At 46.6% G+C, this 21,380-nt stretch overlaps 1 protein-coding gene across 5 annotated transcripts in view; it reads right to left on the minus strand.

The window, feature by feature from the left end:
• The window catches only part of pacrg (PARK2 co-regulated), a 394,611-nt gene that overhangs the window by 274,182 nt on the left and 99,049 nt on the right, over window positions 1-21,380 (minus strand). For 4 of the 5 annotated variants that reach the window (XM_085963066.1, XM_085963067.1, XM_085963068.1 and 1 more), the window contains one exon: window positions 2,501-2,635. The exons of the other annotated variant lie outside the window; for it this stretch is intronic. In XM_085963066.1, the coding sequence (XP_085819192.1) occupies window positions 2,501-2,635 (135 nt within the window). The remainder of the gene's footprint in view (window positions 1-2,500; window positions 2,636-21,380) is intronic. 5 annotated transcript variants of the gene reach the window in all.

The following is a 21,380-nucleotide window of genomic DNA, read 5'->3' on the forward strand; positions in this document are numbered from 1 at the left end:
GTTGCCGCAGGGTAAGATCGAACTCGTCGCCACTGTAAAGTCTGTGGGTTGTATAGCGAAGTAATACACAGACTACAAGAGTAACTTAAACAGGACCTTACTATTCGAAGGTCAGGGCGAATCTGCCCAATAAATTCTGCCACAGCACTTATATACCGGTGTGGTCACCGTCGGTATTACAGTATACAGCAGCCAGGATAAAGTAGTGCCACACCTAAAATAGTTCTCTTAAAGGTGGACGGTTACATACAATAGTTCTCTTAAAGGTAGAACAGTTACATACACTACAGTTATATTCTCAGATAATAAGCTCTCCAGAGTCAGAGGTTTTCTGTCTGGGTTTGACATCTCAGGATTATTATTCCGCACTCCCCGGTTGGTTGTTGGAGTTCAGAAAACTTCTCAAAAGGAAGTTTTGTTTAATTTAAATGAAAATTCTTAACTGGGCGTCGCTGGCGAGGCCAGCGTTTATTGCCCATCACGGATTGCCCCTGAGAAGGTGGTGGTGAGCCGCCTTCTTGAACCGAAGCAGTCCGTGTGGTGAAGGTGCTCCCACAGTGCTGGTAGGGAGGGAGTTCCAGGATTTTGACCCAGCGATGATAAAGGAATGGCCGATATATTTCCAAGTCAGGATGGTGTGTGACTTGGAGGGGAACTTGGAGGTGGTGGTGTTCCCATGCGCCTGCTGTCCTTGTCCTTCTAGGTGGAAGAGGTCGCAGGTTTGGGAGGTGCACTCATCCAGGCAAGTGGAAAGTATTCCATCAAACTCCTGACTTGTGCCTTGTAGATGGTGGAAAGGCTTTGGGGAATCAGGAAGTGGGACACTCGCCACAGAATACCCAGCCTCTGACCTGCTCTTGTAGCCACAGTATTTATGTGGCTGGTCCAGTTAAGCTTCTGGTCAATGGTGACCCCCAGAATGTTGATGGTGAGGGTTTCGGTGATGGTAATGTCATTGAATGTCAAGGGGTGGTGGTTAGACTTTCTCTTGTTGGAGATAGTCATTGCCTGGCAAATGTGTGGTGCGAGTATCACTCGCCACTTATCAGCCCAAGCCTGAATGTTGTCCAGGTTTGCTGCATGCGGGCATGGACTGATTCATTATCTGAGGAGTTGCAAATGGAACGGAACACTGTGCAATCATCAGTGAACATCCCCACTTCTGACCTTTTGTTGCAGGGAAGGTCATTGATGAAGCAGCTGAAGATGGTTGGGCCTCAGACACTGCCCTGAGGAACTCCTGCAGCGATGTCATTAGCACTGTTCACCTCAGACCCGATTTTCAGCATGTGGCAAGCAGTGCAGTTTTGGTTTTGGGAACTATGGTTGTGAGAATATTCGTGCAATGGTCCCATTCAGGACTGATACACATGCCCAGAATTGGGAATGTGGAGATATTCCACAGTAGCTTGTGGGTGCTCAACAGAAACAAAATAGTATGACAAATGTGTCATTTATCATTGAAAAAATAATGTCCTTTGAACAGTGGTGGTCGAGACTGCCTACATTACTTGTATTAGTTAACTGTATTTTTGTATGTAAGTTTAATTGAATAAATTATAAATGCTGATATCCTGGAATACATTTATTCAAATTTGAATTTATTATCTTTATCTATTTAATGAAAAATCTGAACAAGCCCGCTACCATTTGTAACTGCTTCTAAAAAAATACACTGTCCACTTTAAGATTTATTGCTTTGTGAATTTGTGAGCATTCCAAGACATGGAAACAGACTGTTTCTCTAAAAGCTTTCCCAGTAATGAAATTTCTAATTTCCTAATCAGTTTAAAAATGCTCCAATGCGGTCCCTTGTCATGGCACTTAGATATAAATTGTTGAGAGAAAATAAACTGAATTGGATTAATAAAAGGGATTTCTGTTATACCATTTTTTGTAAAAGCTGAATAACAGCATTAGAGACTAGAACTAATCGATTCATTTCTAAACCAATTAACCTTTCACAAGGGAAAATCGAGGAGACGCAATGATTTCAGGCTGGAGGTCAGGCAGTGACAGGGACGTGTCTGACACTGATTACATTAGCAATCCTGCATAGGAAGTGAAGAGTTGTAATATCGGTCCGAGCTTAATTTACATTCAACGCTTGATTACAGACGGTACACATTTATGACCTAGCTATTTAGCTAATTAATGGTTGCATTCAAAGATACAGCCTGCAGTAAAGGATGGAGTCATGACAATGAACTAAGTCTGAGGCATATCAGTTATCAACGATAGACTGGTTGGAATAGCTGAGTCTTGCAAATCCTCATAAAAATGAAATAGATGGCTGGGCAAAAAGGCTTTTAAAAAAAGCACTTCTGACCCTGTCATCTCACGAAGCACATAATTTAATCATTAGATTGGGACAAAGCTGCCTCATGGGTGTGTTTACAGTGCCATTTACAAAAATACTCAATCAAAATAATTGATGAGCTAAATTTGTTGCTGGCAGGAGATGCGACATGAATGTTGCAGAAGTTAAGATCGCACCAACCTTCCAGGCTATTCGATTTCCTTTTGTGTCGTGTTCCATGGCAACAGGAAAGTCACCCCTTTCGTAAAACTTCCGAAATGCTGTTGGTTTTATCGGTCTCTCTTTAAATGCGCCAGCCACTGGAGGTCCAACAGCCTATCAAAGGAACAAGGGCAAGGGTTACTTCCCTGATGATATTAAAGTAAAAGGAAGACTTGCATTTATATAGCGCCTTTCATGACCCAAACGCTTTACAGCCAATGAAGTACTTTTTTTTTGAAGTACATAAGAACATAAGCATTAGGAGCAGGAGTGGGCCATACGGCCCTTCGAGCCTGCTCCGCCATTCAATAAGATCATGGCTGATGTTTGACCTCAACTCCACTTGATCCCTTAATTCCCCTAGAGTCCAAAAATCTATCGATCTCAGCCTTGAATATACTCAAAGACTGAGCACCCACAGCCCTCTGGGGCAGAGAATTCCAAAGATTCACAACCCTCTGAGTGAAGAAATTCCTCCTCATCTCAGTCTTAAATGGCCGACCCCTTATCCTGAGACTGTGACCCCTGGTTCTAGACTCTCCAGCCAGGGGGGAAACAACCTCTCAGCATCTACCCTGTCAATCCCCCTCAGGATCTTATATGTTTCAATGAGGCCACCTCTCATTCTTCTAAACTCCAGGAAGTCTCGGCCCAAGTGTAATGTAGGAAACAGTGACTACACTTCCAAAAGAGAAAGGTTCGGTATATTTGCACAAACAGCTTCAATATGGACTAACCTGCTTTTAGATTGGCCTTAGATAGATGCCAGTTCTCAGCACATGAGCATCATACTCAGTGGCAACTGCATGTTTAACTAGAATTTCAGTTAAGTGTAATCTGGGATTCGTGAAACTTTTATATTTCTTCTACTTGAACTTTGAAAAACACGCAGCAAAAATGAGTAATTTTGTCTTTCCAAGCTTGAACTGTGTCAGAGGAGGGCATTTTAAGCTGGATGAAATAGTGGCGTTAATGGTGGGACAATTTGAGGTGACAAATTCAGAGTATTCCACAAGAAGTATATTACACAAAGTTAAATTGTATTTGCTTAAGCAGGCTTTTCTCTGTAGGATATTGGTCCTAACTGCACCTGGTGATGACAGTGTAAATTTGTTATAAAAAAAGTCGTGGTCAGCGTACATGATAAATTGGTTAACTCTTGAAAAGTTAGAAACATAGGATGATATGGCACAGAAGGAGGCCATTTGGCCCATCGTGCCTGGGCTGGCTCGTTGGAAGAGCTCTCCCGTTAGTCCAACACCCCGTCAAGTTACCCCATCAACTGGCCAATAATTAGATCAACTTTGCAATATTAGTGGCGCACTTACTTAGGAGTAGACACTGCAATCTGCTGACACTACATTGGTTGGGAGAGACATTACACAGACAATACGCCACCTTAGGTCATATAAAATCCTACAGCACTGCTCGCCACTCCAAAACAGGAATAATTGACGAACTGGCCATTCTTCCAGTCTTCCCACCTCTTGCCAGCCAAACCTCGGTCTCCCGAGTACTATCTCACTCACCGGGTGTGGTCGTATCACTGAAACTACCAGCCCCGCAGCCCACGATGGTGGGTGCACTGACTCAATCGGAGAACTTGCTGATGTTTCTTTTCTTCTAATTACAAATGTAGTAGCTGTCACAGCGAGCGTGGCACTGCTGAATTGCGCAATACGCTCGAGACTTCCTTCCAAGTGGTTTTAGTACTTGGGAGCCTATTTATAAAGGAATTTGCTTTTAAAGAGCTCAATAAATTATACAACAGTCTAGAGCTCAGTCACCCTAGCTAAAATATTAAAGCAGGGCCAAAATGAAAGGAATTTTTTTTCTGAATATAATGAATGGACCATACGACCATTTGAAAAACTGTGCCAAAAAATGATATGCATCAGCAACACACTGCAATTTGTACAAATGTTATGCTTCATGATATTGTCAAATTGCTACCGCTAGTAAAATACATTGGACAGAAGATTACGAACAGGCTGCTGTATCGTGCGGTCGACGCTGATTCATTGAATCCCTTCAAGCGCGAGCTCGACCTGTTTCTGGCTGGGGCGGAGATCAACTCTTACTAAAGTTAGGTAATGCACGGAATTATCAGGGCTAGAGAGGTCTTCTGGACCAGCTTGATCCCCTTGGCGGGGGCGGCGGGGGGGGAGGTCACAGAGGAATTTCACAGATTTTTTTTTCCCCCAATCGAATTGGCCTGGGGATTTTAAATCTGTCTTTTCACCTCCCCCGGGAGATCCCATGGTTTGGGGTGGGGTGGGGAGTGTAGATATTGTGAGACACAAGGTATCGTCATTGTGCGGGACAGGCTGAATGGGCCAGAGGGTCTTTTCACGTCCGTCATTGTTCGTATGTTTGCAGTGCTTGATAATGAAAAAGTTAGCAACATAAGAGCAGGAGGAGGCCATTCAGCCCCTCGAGCCTGTTCTGCCATTCAATGAGATCATGGCTGATATGTGACCTAATGTACAAATATATTCTGAAACTGCAGGGGAAACATAATAAAGCACAGACTTTCCAAATGAGCTAACAGATTCCTAATTGAATTCATGTCCTTGTTCGGTTCAAATGTTTTGCTTTTCTTTGCCACAAAGGGATCACGGGGTCTGGGGAGAAAGCGGGAATATGGCATTGAGATAGAGGATCAGCCATGATCACATTGAATGGCGGAGCAGGCTCGAAGGGCCGAATGGCCGACTCCTGCTTCTATTTTTCTATGTTTCTATTTTACAATGATTGCACGCGGCTGTCCTTCAAATGCTTCTATTGCAATTCAAATACATTTTCACCTTAAAAAAAAGAAGCACTTTACTTTTTGGAGAGATTCTCATGTGAAGAGATTGTGTCAGCATTTCACGCCTCCCATGTTGAGCAGTACAAAAGGACAGTGCACACACAAGGGAAGAGGTAATGTCATTTTCAACCTTAACAAAAATAAAATGATCCGGTTCAGAGTCTAAACCCGTATGGGACCAAATTGGCAAGAATCCCACCGTCACTAAGGGAAATGAACTGTGCCAGTTTGAATTTGTCCGCACCAGCATTTTGTTTACATCAGTTCACCAGTTCAATTCACTCGTAGATTGGCGCAGCCTTAGAATCATTATTCACTCTCTTAATTAAAGTAGGCCACCACTCAAGCACCCATTCTCATTGCTTCTTCGACGCAGCTAGTCTTGTGGAAAAAGTTGTTTTTTGAATTCCTATAAATTCGCGCATTCGATGGTATGTTAAGATGAGACATCAAGTGAAGAAATAAAACAGCATGGGAAACCTGACTAGCATCGCAGTATTTAATTCGAGGTATAAACTCTGCGAGCTATTATTTTTTGTAAAACTAGTGGCGCCAAAATCAGCTTGGATTCCTGCTCCCGATTGCTGACCGGGGCTCTGCTGGAGGTTGGGTGAGGACAGAATCAGATTGACTATGGTGACTATGTCTCGACGAAGGGTTTCGACCTGATTCGTTGACTCTATTTCTCTCTCCACGGATGTTGCCTGGCCTGCTGAGTTTTTCCAGCATTTTCTGTTGTTATATCAGATTGACTATGATGTCCTTACAGTCTGCACTTACATATGAAGATTGGGCAGCTAGGCAAGGTAATATTGTGCTGCCAGTAACCATAGAACCATACCTCAACGGCAAGGAGAGAAGACAATTGAGAGAGAAAAAATGTAAAATGTTAGTACTTTCATTCACAACACACCAATGGAAGTGCCTTTTTGTGATTTCTGTGCATCAGGTTGGAGTAACACCAAGATCAGCATTACTATTGTACAAGTAATGGTTAAGCCCATAATCTCCTTCCCATATAAGTAACCGATATTTTGTACCAATGTGCTGCATTGTCTTATTAGTGTCAGAAGGTTGTGGGTTCAAGTCCCACTCCAGGGACTTGAGCACATAAAGCTAGGCTGACACTCCAATGCAGTGCTGAGGGAGTGCTGCACTGTCGGAGGTGCCGTCTTTCAGATGAGACACTAAACCGAGGCCCCGTCTGCTCTCTCAGCTGGATGTGAAAGATCCCATGGCACTATTTCAAAGAAGAGCAGGGAAATTCTCCCCGGTGTTCTGGCCAATATTTATCCCTCAACCAACATATCAAAAACAGATTATCTGGTCATTAGCACATTGCTGTTTGTGGGAGCTTGCTGTGCACAAATTGGCTGCCACGTTTCCCACATTACCACAGTGACTCCACTTCAAAAGTACTTCATTGATTGTAAAGCGCTTTGAGACATCCAATGGTCGTGAAAGGCGCTACAAAAATGCAAGTCTTTCTTTCTTTTTATTAGTCAGAATAATAGAACTGGCCCAGCAATTAAACAAAATATAATTTAAAACATTAGCTTGCAATTATTTAAATTCGGTTAGGTCATAGTACTTTTAAAACATGAAGGAAGTGACTATACAGCACAGGAATTGGAAATAATTACAGATTCTCTTTCAAAAATACAGAAAAAATGAACGTACAAATATATAAATCTTCAACTTTTCAAGAATTAGAAAAAAGAATCTATGCTGTCAGTGCATTCTCTCGTTTCCCAGGTCTGAAATAAAAACAGAAAATGCTGGAAATACTCAGCAGGTCAGGCAGCATCTGTGGAGAGAGAGACAGAGTTAACGGGGGCGATTTTGCCAATGGGGGCGCGTTGGAGGCGGGACTGCTGCTTGTTGGGTCGTTGTCTACCTCCATCAACTTGTGGCCAACCCACGCTATTTTCCCTTGATTGACCTTGTTAAACCCGCCCAGCGGGCTTAGCAGGCCAATTAAGGGGAAGCCATTTACAGAGAATGCCAGCGTATGATGTTTCATCTGTCAAAAATTGTTGACAGATGACTTGTCATCGTTTGACAGCTCTGTGAAGCTGTCAAACACTGACATTCTCTGTTGTTTGATGAGTTCTTGAATTCAAGACTCATCAAGCCTCTTTCTTTAGCAGAAATTAGATGGTTGTTGCATCGGAGAATGCAGCAGCCATCTGTCATCACTGCCGGTGAGATGTGAGGCTCTCCGCATCTCCAACTGTTGAAGCCTGCAGGAAGAAACAAAAGTAAGTAAACTTTTACTAACACTTTTCACTCACCTCACATACTCCCCTCTCCACACTTGCACCCATCACTTACCTTCACAGCACACTTTTGCACCCCTCCAACCCCCGCAGACCCACTACTCGCCTCGGTGACCCTGGCGGGGTTTCCCAACGTCGGGAAGCCCGCGCCTCTACTGGAAAAATGGGGATAATCCTCTTAATTGCCTGTTAACTACCCGGCGCAGGTCGGCTACCCGCCTCCTGGCAAGATGGCACGGAGGTGGGTTGGGGTCGGGATGGGCACCTACTCCCAGATTCTGCCATTTTCCCAGCAGTCCCGCCTCCCCAGAGCTGGCAGAATCGTGCCCATATTTTCAGGTCGACAACCTTTTGTCAGAACTGGAATTGGAACCTGTTCCAATTCTGACGAAAGGTCAGCAACCTGAAACATTATGGGCCAGAAATTCGGGTCTCCACGGGTGAGTACGCGTCGGGTACTCACGCGTAGGCCCAACGAAAGTGCCGGTTTCGTGCATGCACTGCGCATGCGCGGGAAACCGGAACTTCCGTTCCCTTAAAGGAAGGGGTTCACAGGTCAAACGTGTGCGCCGGAGAGGCAGCGCGTGCGCATTGAACTTCCGTTTTTTTTGCAGGTTTCTCCGGGAGGGTAAGTCTCCAGGAGTTACACTTTTAAAAAGCAGTCGCAAGGCCTGCTTTTAACAAGGTAAGTGGTGAATTAAGTAAAATTAAAACATTTTTTCCACAGGTTTATTATTTTTAAATACTTTAAAGAAAGGTAAGTTTATTTTTAGCCCCGTTAGAAAATGTAATAAATTTTTTCAAAAATTTAAATTATTGTTTAAAATAGTTATTTTATGTAATTTATAGCTATTTTAAAAATGTGATTAAAAAAAAATTATTTGAAGTTTTAGTTATGTTTTGGGGCTGATTTGTATTTATAGTTTTGACAGCTCTTTCTGTCAATTTTATGAATGGGCATTTCCCTGCTACCATTGGCTCTCCATGGCCCACGTGATCCCAGGGGACGCTTCGAACTAACTGCGCCCCTGGGATACGCAAGCACTGCGCGCCAGCAGTTGGAGGAGGCCCAGGATCGGAATCCCATGTGGGCCCACAGCTCAACGGCTCGCGCACTCGGTAAGTGCAGGTCGGAGGCTTACACCCGCGGGAAGCCTCCGACCCAAATTTCTGGGCATTAGCACGGTTTCTCTCTCCACAGATGCTGCCTGACCTGTCGAGTATTTCCAGCATTTTCTGCTTTTATTTCAGATTTCCAGCATCCACAGTGTTTTGCTTTTGTGTGAGCAGGTCTGATTTCCCTGCAGGCTATTGGCTGCTCAGGGAGCTTGGAGCTAAAATAACCTTAGCTCCTGCATTATAGCAAATTAATGCTCTGTAATACACCCTTGATCAGCTAAGAGCGAGGTCTTTCAATTCTCGCAGTTATGGACACATCATGCAATAATACAACCTCGTATCCGTTGTTTAAAAATTCTTCTTTTGCAACCCCAAGAAAACCTGGGATAAAATTGCATTACTTTAGATTGCAGAAGTTTTATTTTCACAGCTGAAAGAGGTCAAGGTGGAAACATGTCTTTTATTTAGAGTTATGCAAAGCAATCGTCTCTCCGACATAAAAATTGATTACAAAAGTTACATACAAAAAAAATTGACAGAAGTCGACATTCTGCTTCAGCTTTGCTGAACTATTGGAAACTTTATATTATTTAGTACATCTATAATGGTTCAGGTCTGATTTCCCTGCAGGCTATTGAATCCTCGAACTCATCAGGAGCAACAGCACAGGAGATCATCTTACATATCTGTAAAATATAAAAAATCTAAGGGCTGCTCACACTTCCTGTCTGCAAGATGTTGCTGCCCATTGTCACATTTTTGTCACACATTTGTGTCAATTTGTTCCCATTCTAAATTCCTATACTTACATTTATAATGGTAACTGGCTATGTAAACGTGTCACGCTGTAGTTACACCCTCTTGCCAGTGATGGCACTATAGGCCATTCGTTTTACATTTCCCAGCTACACTGCAAAGAAATCAGATGCTCCAACCAATTCTATTTTTCTGCTTCTCGTTTTGCCGTACACTTTGCTATTTAACTATAAATAATAATATAAAGTCAAAGTATTATTATATAAAAATAATGATGGAATGTATGACTTTAAAATGGAGACCAAATTACATCTACATGCCCTGGTATAATTATCTCCACCCTTTAATCCAGCTGCATTTTAAGACAACAACAACAACTTGTATTTATATAGCACCTTTAACGTAGTAAAACGTTCCAAGGCGCTGCACAGGAGCATTTTAAGACAAAAAAATTTGACACTGAGCCACATAAGGATAAATTAGGGCAGGTGACCAAAAGCTTGGTTAAAGAGGTAGGGGGGAGCGTCTTAAAGGAGGAAAGAGAGATTTTAAGGAGCGTCTTAAAGGAGGAAAGAGAGGTAGCGAGGCGGAGAGGTTTAGGGAGGGAATTCCAGAGCTTAGGGCCCAGGCAACAGAAGGCACGGCCACCAATGGTGGAGCGATTATAATCAGGGATCCTCAAGAGGACAGAATTAGAGAAGCGCAGATATCTCGGGGGGTTGTGGGGCTGAAGGAGATTACAGAGATAGGGAGGGGCGAGGCCATGGAGGGATTTGAAAACAAGGATGAGAATCTTGAAATCGAGGTGTTGCTTAACCGGGAGCCAATGTAGGTCAGCGAGCACAGGGGTGATGGGTGAACGGGACTTGGTGCGAGTTAGGACACGGGCAGCCGAGTTTTGGATGACCTGAAGTTTACGTTGGGTGGAATGTGGGAGGCCAGCCACATTCAGGGGGTAGAAATTCACCTGCAATGGAACGGAATATTAGGGGCAGCGTATAACGAATGGGTAGCTGATCCCATTCTGCGCCAGCACCCGAGGCAGATTTCTAGCCCATGGTCTTAACTCCCTGTGTGCCAGGCCACAGGAAATCAACTAGTAATATATTAGAAGTTGTGCATATTGCCTGCAGTTTTTGCAAGCATCACACTTTTTCCTGTCATACTTTATCCACCACACTTCAAATGTCACACCTCACTGTATCCTCTCGGAACATCGAAACAGGAGTATGTCTTTCATCCCCTCGAGCCTGTCCCTCCATTCAATTAGTTCATGGTAGATCGGTAACTCAGCACCATTTATTTGCCTTTGTTGCATATCCCTTGATACACATACCTAACCGTAATTTATCGATCTCAATCTGGAAAATTTCAATTGACCCAGCATCCACTGCCTTTTGGGTGCCAGATTTCCACTACTCTTGTGTGAAGGGATCCAATTCAGACCTCTTGTCCATCCCCGATTTCCATCGCCTCACCATTGGCGGCCATTCCTTCAGCTGCCGAGGCCCAAAGTTCTGGAATTCCCTCCCTAAACATCTCCGCCTCTCTCTCCTCCTTTAAAAGACTCCTTAAAACCTACCTCTTTGACCAAGCTTTTGGTCACCTGTCCTAATATCTCCTTATGTGGCTCGGTGTCAAATTTTGTTTCAGAGCACTCCTGTGAAGCGCCTTGGGACGTTTTACTACGTTGAAGGCGCTATATAAATGCAAGTTGTTGTTGTTTATTGGTGAGTTGCTTCCTGATTTCACTCCAGATTGGCCGAGCTGTAATTTTAAGATTATGCCCTCTTGTTCTGGATTCCCACGACGGAGTAAACAGTTTCTCTGTATCTACCCTATCGAATCCCTTTATAGTTTTAATCACCTCGGTTAGATCACCCCTCAACCTTCTAAACTCCAGGGAATACAAGCCAAGTTTATGCAACCTGTCCTCATAATTTAACCCTTTAAACCCTGATTTTATTCTGGTGAAGCTGCACTGTGTCCCCTCCAAGGTCAATACATCCTTCCTAACTCACTAACGTCACAGAAGATCTGCTAGCCTGTATAACAACTCTTGCATCCAGCACACCTGCATCACATTTCAGACCTCGTTGACAGATTTAAGAAATCTTTAATACATACTAATTTAGAGAGAGGTCATTTCCTGTTGATTTTTCTGCCCTTGGATAGAGCTAACACCTGCTAAGCTTATCTGGAAACAATTACCCTCTAATTGCCCTAATAAAATTACTAACAGCAATCAGATGGTAGAGGGACAGACCAGATTACATGGCCCCCACCTTAGCAGTAGAATAATACCATCTGTGATGAGTGGTCAAATAATTCTGCCCTTACAGCATAGCATATCCTCCAAATTACTGTCTGTAGTGCGACAGAAGATCTCCTGAAGAGGCAGACGGAGCCTCATTGTAATGTTTCTTCCATAAAGGCAACACCCCTCAAAACGCTGAGCATTGCACTTACATGTCAGCCCTCTTATACGCTCCAGTCCAGGAGTCGGGCTTCAATCTACAACCTTTCGAACAGATGCAAGAGTGCTACAGGAAACTCTTTATTACCCGGCACCGACGGGACCGGCATGGTGCCGGTTTCTCAAAAAGTCCGGATTACAGAGAGTTATAGTTAAAAGGTACGAGAGCTCCGTACACAGTAACAAATCCAGGCTTCCCTGTTGCTTAGCAACAGGTGCAAGAAGCCTGACCACAGACCAAGCGTCCCTGTTGCTTAGCAACAAGTGCAGGAACCCCCGATTACACAGCCAAGAATCAAGAAATGGCCATTAATATGAAGAAAAACTTAACTGAACCTACTCCTGAATTTTGCCGGTTAACCGAGATTTCCAGTTATTTGGGTGCCGGTAAATCGAGAGTTTCCTGTACTAGCTGACCCAACAACAACAACTTATATATTTATATAGCGCCTGCAACATAATAAAAAATCCCAAGGTGCCTCACAGGACTGTTACCAAAAAAAACCGCAAAATTTGACACCAAGCCATATAAGGAGATGTTAGGGCAGATGACCCAAAGCTCGGCCGAAGAGGTAAGTTTTAAGGAGCATCTTGAAGGAGGAGTGGGGGAATTCCGGAGCCTAGGACCCTTGCAGCTGAAGGCACGGCCGCCAATGGTGGAGCGATTAAAATCAGGGATGTTCAGAAGACCAGAACAGGCAGAGCATGGATATCTAGGGGGATTATAGGGCTGGAGGAGATTACAGAGATAAGGAGGGGCAATAATTTCTTATATTTGAGCAAATCCCTTTTAATATTGAATCGTAGTAGTACTGTAATACTGCCAGTGTAGTTCAGCTGTTAGAACCAACTTGCACCTTTAATCCTGCAGTGGAGCTGAGCCCAGCTGGCATCTAACACGTATATTTTACAAGCAAACTCATTGGGCAAGATTTTCATTGTGCCGTGGAGTCGGGATTGGAGGCGTGGGGGAGTGTTAAAATCCCGAAATCGGGGGTCCCGACCCCTTCCCGCACCCAAACCCGCCTCCATGACAGTTTCAAAGGAGGCGGGTACCCGCCCCGCACTGGGATCCGCCTACCCGAGGCGGGAAGGGATTAGTGCCAATTAACTGCCTGTTAACAGGTAGTTAACAGGCAGTTTTTAGCCTAATCCCTATTTTTGATGTTGATGTGTGGGATTCCCGATGGCTCCAAACCACGCCAAGTTAGAGGAGTCGGGCCGTCGGGTTGAAGGACTTGGAGGGGTCGAGATGTCGGTATTCAGGTGAGTGATGTGTGCATGAGTACAAAGGTAAGTGTGTTTGGTGTGTCTAAAGTGATTAAATAAGTTTTACATATCTTTTCTTACCTTTTCAGCCTTCCTTCCTTTAGGTCTTGGGAGTCCCTCATCTCACCGGCACAGAAAGCAGAATGGCTGCAAACTGTCAAAAGTGACAGCCTTCAGCTTTCTGTGCAGGAGAGATTTCTAACTGAGTCTGTGGAGAAGGACTCAAGTTAGAAGTAAGACGGTCAGTGCTTGACAGCTTCAAACAGCTGTGAAACGCTGATATTTCATCTGTCAAAACCTCTTGACAGATGAAATTTGAGTCTGTGACGTCACCTGTTGCCAGTTGGTCCTTAATTGGCCTGCTGAGCCCGCTGGGGTCAATCAAGTTAAAATCGCGTGGGTTAGCCGCATCTCGATGGAGGCGGGACTAAAACCCTGAACGTTGTAGTCCCGCCTCCTACCCAACTCCTGAGTTAAATTCCTGCCCTTTGAATATGTAGTTAAATAAAGTGAGTTAATAAAGTAGTTTCATTTTAAGGCCATTGTTATTTTTACTCCTATTAAATTCAACACGTTACTCTTGAAAAAATGTACATTGATAATGTAAGTGTGTTTCAATGTACCCACAGTACAATGGCATATTATAGCAGAGAACAGGCCACACTGTGGTGGTACAGGAGTCGGAATCAATGGATAAACTCAACAAGCCATCGCTTATCTTTGTGCTCACTGTGCCATATTCAAATAATTCATGTGAAGATAATGACTTCGCTAAAGCCCCCGAGGTAGATTCACATTCATTCTGAATCATTTTCTGTACTCATTATTCATTTTATATTCATAATGGCATTAAAGTATTCTTCATTTTCCCTTAGTGGCTTAGTACAGAAATGTACAAGAATGCCATTAATTTTAATGGGGGCCTTTCGGGGTGGGATGGTTGCTGCAATTCGCTCAGATGCTAACGAGACTTTTGTTTCACTTGACGACGGTCCATGAAATACGCAGCATTCTGCTTTCTTACAATTAAACTCAGCGTAATGCGTTAGTTTCTCACGTCAATTTGCGAGGTCACCATCATGCCCATTTCCTTCAATGGCTCCTACTGGTTTCTGCCCGTGACATAATACGATGCCACCATTTCGTATGGCTCACCACAAAACTCTCATCTCTCACAATAGCTCAATATAACCAGGGGGGCATAGATTTAAAGTAATTGGTAGAAAGATTAAAGGGGAGATGAGGAGAACTTTTTTCACCCAGAGGGTGGTGGGGGTCTGGAACTCACTGCCTGAAAGGGTGGTCGAGGCAGAAACCCTCATCACATTAAAAAAATACAGGAAACTCGTTTAAACGGCACCTAAATATCCGGAATTCTCTATTAACCGGCAAAATTCTCACTCTGAAAACAACACCTCAATAACCGGCAATGTTGTCGAGTCCGAGTCCGAGTCCGAGTCTCCCGCGGTGGACTAGTTAGTCAGTGGGGGTAGTTCTCCAAACTGCCACTACTCAGCTTCTTGGCGCTGTCGGAAGTCCGAACACCTCAATAACAGGAGTCTGACTCTCCCGCGCTGCCGGTAGTCTCGTCTGATCCACCATTTTACAGGGATACTGTGTGTCTCCCACGCTGCTGGTAGTCATTGCATTGCATTACCCTCAACTGGCAGTACTGTACTTAATCAAGCATCTTCCACCATCCATTTAACACAACATTCTGTAGGTGAGTACCCAATTACTGTATACTGCACATTTCTTGATTTTTTTATTTTTCTTTGTTAAAAATAGCCTCGGTAGATAACCCTCTCCATCATCCGGAATTTTTGATCAACCGGCAACACGCCGGTCCCGTCGGTGCCGGATACCAAAGAGTTTCCTGTACTTGGATATGAACTTGAAGTGCCGGAACCTGCAGGGCTACGGACCAAGAGCTGGAAAGAGGGGATTAGGCTGGATTTGCTCTTTTTCGGCCGGCACAGACACGATGGGCCGAATGGCCTCCTTCTGTGCCGAAAATTTCTATGATTCTATGAAACACGATAGTTTAATTCCACCATCCTCTGTGTTCTGCACATTCACTTACCAGGGTGGCTTCCTCCCCCCACCCCCCCTCCCACAGTAATTCATCACTACGCCACAGTTTGTCCAAATCTCTAATGTCAGGTGTTGATGTTCCCCAGCAATCGTATCTCCCACAAGCAATCACTTTAGCTGGCCCTAGCTTCATGTCTGAAGGTTCTGTGACAGCTGTTTCTCTCTGGGAGTTACTGCGAGGCACTTGTCTTGCATCCATTTGCCGCAATGTTTTCATTTCTCACAGGGATTCGCAGTGACCCTCCCATTAATCAAAAGACAGTTGACAATGTGCGGAGAGTGCTGCCCCGCGCTCTCGAGACAGGCGGCTGGGAGAGGAGCCGTGTGCAGGAGAGCAGGGACTGGAAGCAGACAGTGCAAACCGAGTACTGTCTGGGTGCAGCCGGTGTGACCTGTGCTCACCATTATGTTCACAATTTGTTGATCATGCACGGTTGTTTTAATGCATTTGACTCGAAAGAGCTGGCGCTGACTCGATGGGCCTCATTCTGTGCAGTACTATTCTATGATTCACCAAAATACGAGAGAATGTGAGAGGGAAATATTCTGTCTCTCTCTATACATGTCAACCTACAAAACTTGGAAAAGCTGATGAGCAGCATCAGGAAAGCTCATAATCATTGTAAAGAGCATAACCACTGCTCCCATTTTATCAGACAGCAGGTGTTGGTAATGGTTCCGTGATTCCCATTTACACCTCCTCTAGACCCATCTTTTGTTTCTTTACTTGTCCCATTACCATATCCTTTCGCCTCGCATCATCATCCCTTTTGTTATTTAATCTCTCCTGCCTTCCACCCTATCACAGACCTTCCCTTTTGTTCTATCCTCCCCTCCCCCCCGTTTCCCAGCCTCTGCACTTGCTTAAAACCTGTTACATCCCTACATTTTTCCAGTTCTGACGAAAGGTCATCGATCTGAAATGTTGGCCGGAATTTTGCCGGCGCTCAGAGGGTGGGTTTGGAGGTGGGTCTGCAGTTAAAATAGCAAAGATTGGCAGCGGGTAGGAAACCCACTGTCAACCCGCCTCCACGCAAGTCTCCCAGGTGTCGGGTCTGTCAGCGGAGAACTGACTCGACACCAAGCGGTGGGGGAGACAATTGGGCTCATTAAATGGCTTGTTAAGAGCCAATTTAATGGTATTTTGAGGCTTCCTTCCAATTTTACGTTCTCCCCCACGGATTACCCGCTGCTCGGGGAACTCGCCAGCTCACCCTGGCATGAGTTGAGTCTGCTCTGATGTTTCTGATAAGCTGACAGCTGCAGAAGTGGTATAAAGGAAACTGCGCAGAAACTGTTGGTTACTGCATTTGTAATACATATAGAGATTTCTTTAGCTTGCAAGTGCTTAGAGGCCAGTGCCACCTCATTGGAACAGCCTCTCTCACCATTGACAGGTCGCTTCCGTCAGCTCACCTGCAGCTGCCATCTATTGTAGCAACATCAGAGCCAATGAAACAATCAGACCTTGGTCCACCGAATCCTTCCACAATCAGCCCCATCACCAACAACATCACCAACCTTCTCCGCCATCACCTGATGCTGCACTGGACACAGGGCATCAGCCCCTGACAACATTGCTGCCCGGGAGGCCAGCGATGGCATCACCATGGCCAGATTTACTTCACTTGACACTGTTAACCCTGCCTGACATGTGATACGCCAGGTTCACACCATCCCACACTAGCACCGTGAAGAATTCCTTTAATGTCCGAGCCATTCCACGCACACACATCACTATAGCCGGGGGGAGGCGGGGGGAAGTAATGTCTCAACATTCACTGGAACTCAGTAAAACACTTCTCAAGGTGCGCACAGATCTGTCCAATAAGGGGCAGTGCTGAAAATATAGATTTCACTGTATGACAACACATGATCAGAAACCTCACATGGACATTGGCTAAACCTCTCAAGTGATAATGTAGATAAATTGACAGCTTACAATTGAATATGTAGATAAACTGACGGTCTTCGACACCGTCAACCGTGAGGGATTATGGAGTGGCCTCCTCAAATTCGGCTGCCCTCAAAGGTTTGTCACCATCCTCCGCCTGCTTCACAACGACATGCAAGCCGTGATCCTGACCAACGGTTCCACCACAGACCCAATTCACGTACGAACCGGGGTCAAGGAAGGATGTGTCATCGCACCAATGCTCTTCTCGATCTTCCTTGCTGCAATGCTCCATTTCATCCTCAGTAAGCTCCCCACTGGAGTGGAGCTAATTTACAGAACAAACGGGAAACTGTTCAACCTCCGTCGCCTCCAGTCCAGATCCAAGGTCATCCCATCCTCTGTCATCGAATTACAGTATGCAGACGACGCTTGCGTCTGCGCTCAATCGGAGGTCGAACTCCAAACCATCGTCAACACCTTCACCGAAGCGTTCGAGAGCATGGGCCTTACACTAAACATCCGTAAGACAAAGGTCCTCTACCAACCTGCCCCCGCCACTCAGTACTGCCCCCCGATTATCAAAATCCACGACAAGGCCTTGGAAAACGTGGACCACTTTCCATACTTCGGGAGCCTACTGTCAACAAGGGCAGACGTCGACGACGAAGTCCAACACCGCCTTCAGTGTGCCAGTGCAGCCTTTGGTCACCTGAGGAAGAGAGTGTTTGAACACCAGGACCTCAAACCCGGCACTAAGCTCATGGTCTACAGAGCAGCAGTGATACCTGCCCTGCTGTATGCCTCAGAGACATGGACCATGTACAGCAGTCACCTCAAAGCACTGGAGAGGTACCACCAATGCTGCCTCCACAAGATCCTGCAAATCCATTGGCAGGATAGGCGCACCAACGTCAGTGTTCTCGCTCAGGCCAACATCCCCAGCATCGAAGCTTTGACCATGCTTGATCAGCTCCGATGGACGGTTCACATCGTCCGCATGCCCGATACGAGACTCCCAAAACAAGCGCTCTATTCGGAGCTCCGGCACGGCAAGAGAGCCCCAGGTGGGCAGAGGAAATGCTTCAAGGACACCCTCAAAGCCCCCTTGAAAAAGTGTAACATCCCCACCGACACCTGGGAATCCCTGGCCCAAGACCGCACAAAGTGGAGGAGAAGCATCCAGGAAGGTGCCGAACACCTCGAGTCTCTTCGCCGGGAGCAAGCGGAAGCCAAGCGCAAACAGCGTAAGGAGCGCACGTCAACCCAAGCACCCCACCCACCCGCCCCTTCAACCACCGTCTGCCCCACCTGTGACAGAGACTGTAGGTCCCGCATTGGACTCATCAGTCACCTGAGAACTCATTTTTAATGTGGAAGCAAGTCATCCTCGGTTCCGAGGGACTGCCTAAGAAGAGAATGTAGGTAGAGAGGGATGGGTGGAGGTGCAAGGTAAGTTGGTGTGAGTAAGGATGTGCGGGAGTAGGGTATAGAAGGCAGTGATGGGGATGTGTTGAGTGGCACAGCAGGGTGACTTTGAGTGTGGCTTTGCAGTAACGTTTCGTGATCCACTGAGATATTGAAAGGTTGGCACCACTGCAGTCAGGGACCCCTGATGGCATCCCTGCTTGTGCCCTCCTGTGCAATGTGCAACCAGGCTGCGTTGGTCTCCTGGGGAGGTCTCTTCCGCCCTTGGAAGGGAAGAGAACCTCCCTGCGTGCTGAGACTCCCTCCTTAAGCATATGGAGGGAGTCATTGGAGAGCTTGGATGCAAGCGTCCACCTTTGTGCAGTGCTTGTCTGTGTTTGCAGCACCTCAATGCTGTCAAATACTGACAGAACTACTGCCAAAATCTATGTGGCCGTGGTCCCTTTAAGGAAACCGGCTGATGAAGCGTCATCAAATGACGACACTAGACTCACTTCCTGTTAATTGGCCGGGAAGCCCACGGGGCGGGGCTTAACAAGGCCAATCAAGGGAAAATCCCTTTGACAGAGCGGCTGCAGCCGGGATCGGGACCGGAACCCGGAAACCAGCTCTCCCGCCACCATCCCGACACCGCTGAGAAAATCCAGCCCATTAACTCTGTTTCTCTCTCCACAGGTGCTGCCTGACCCGCTGAGTATTCCCAGCATTTTCTGTTTATATTTCAGTAAAGCTGACACAGCTCCCAAAAAAACAGACATCTGATAAAAAAAAAAGCAACATAGGTTCTGATAAAGGGTCCAACCTTCAACTGTTCTCTCCCTAGACACTGACCGACCGGCTCAATGCTCCCAGCACTTTATGTTGTTGTTTCAAGAACTGAAAACTATGTCCTGAAAAAGCACAAGGCCGCTGCTTCAAGGGGACGGAATAAGTTCGATTCCTTTTTATTGCAGTGAATTTCAGGAATGTTAATAGCTTTCGAGGATCACACTGCACAATATAGTTACAGTGAGAGCGCAGTTGGACATCAACTTGCCGTAGCTAAAGCTGCAGCAATATCCAATACTCCATCAGTTGCATTACATGGAACAGAAACAAAGAGAGATACACTAAGAAATGAAATAAAAGCATGAATTGGTTTTTAAATTAACTTACCACACTGTCTAGAAACAAAAAATGTTCCTTACAATTCCGACCAAGATATTATGTTAATTTTCCAGGCTTTCTTAAAAGAAAAACTATAAAAGAAAGATTTACATTTCTCCAGCGCCTTTCACCACCTCAGGACGTCCAAAGCACTTTACAGCCAATGAAGTACTGTTGAAGTACTTTTCACACCTGATCTAGAGCCGTCTTTTGTCTCCACTAGTCCTATCACCATCTCGTCTGGTTTTGAATACCTCTTAATGTCTCTTCACTTCTCTTTTGTTCTTTCATCCCCATTTCCCAGCCCCCAAACTGGCCTTTTAATCTGTTTCATTTCCTGTGTTTTCTCAGTCCTGACGAAGGGTTTCGACCTGAAACGTCGACTCTGTTTCTCTCTCCACGGATGTTGCCTGGCCTGCTGAGTTTTTCCAGCATTTTCTGTTGTTATTAAGTACTTTTGAAGTGTAGTCACTGTTGTAATGGAAACACAGCAGCCAATTTGCACACAGCAAGATCCCATACATAGCAATGTGATAATGACCAGATCATCTACTTTTAGTGATGATGATTGAAGTATAAATATTGTCCAGGACACTGGGGAGAACTCCCCTGCTCTTCTTCAAAATAGTGCCGTGGGATCTTTTATGTCTACCTGAGGGAGCAGACGGGGCTTCAGGAGCGCCGCGCTGTCGGAGGGGCGGTACGGAGGGAGCGCCGCGCTGTCGGAGGGGTGGTACGGAGGGAGCGCCGCGCTGTCGGAGGGGCGGTACGGAGGGAGCGCCGCGCTGTCGGAGGGGCGGTACTGAGGGAGCGCCGCGCTGTCGGAGGGGCGGTACTGAGGGAGCGCCGCGCTGTCGGAGGGGCGGTACTGAGGGAGCGCCGCGCTGTCGGAGGGGCGGTACTGAGGGAGCGCCGCGCTGTCGGAGGGGCGGTACTGAGGGAGCGCCGCGCTGTCGGAGGGGCGGTACTGAGGGAGCGCCGCGCTGTCGGAGGGGCGGTACTGAGGGAGCGCCGCGCTGTCGGAGGGGCGGTACTGAGGGAGCGCCGCTCTGTCGGAGGGGCGGTACTGAGGGAGCGCCGCGCTGTCGGAGGGGCGGTACTGAGGGAGCGCCGCGCTGTCGGAGGGGCGGTACTGAGGGAGCGCCGCGCTGTCGGAGGGGCGGTACTGAGGGAGCGCCGCGCTGTCGGAGGGGCGGTACTGAGGGAGCGCCGCGCTGTCGGAGGGGCGGTACTGAGGGAGCGCCGCGCTGTCGGAGGGGCGGTACTGAGGGAGCGCCGCGCTGTCGGAGGGGCGGTACTGAGGGAGCGCCGCGCTGTCGGAGGGGCGGTACTGAGGGAGCGCCGCGCTGTCGGAAGGGCGGTACTGAGGGAGCGCCGCGCTGTCGGAGGGGCGGTACTGAGGGAGCGCCGCGCTGTCGGAGGGGCGGTACTGAGGGAGCGCCGCGCTGTCGGAGGGGCGGTACTGAGGGAGCGCCGCGCTGTCGGAGGGGCGGTACTGAGGGAGCGCCGCGCTGTCGGAGGGGCGGTACTGAGCGAGCGCCGCACTGTCGGAGGGGCGGTACTGAGGGAGCGCCGCACTGTCGGAG

The sequence above is a fragment of the Somniosus microcephalus genome, chromosome 20, assembly GCF_052327205.1.
Source record: "Somniosus microcephalus isolate GS21.2 chromosome 20, FLI_Smic_1.0, whole genome shotgun sequence".
NCBI lineage: Eukaryota > Metazoa > Chordata > Chondrichthyes > Squaliformes > Somniosidae > Somniosus > Somniosus microcephalus.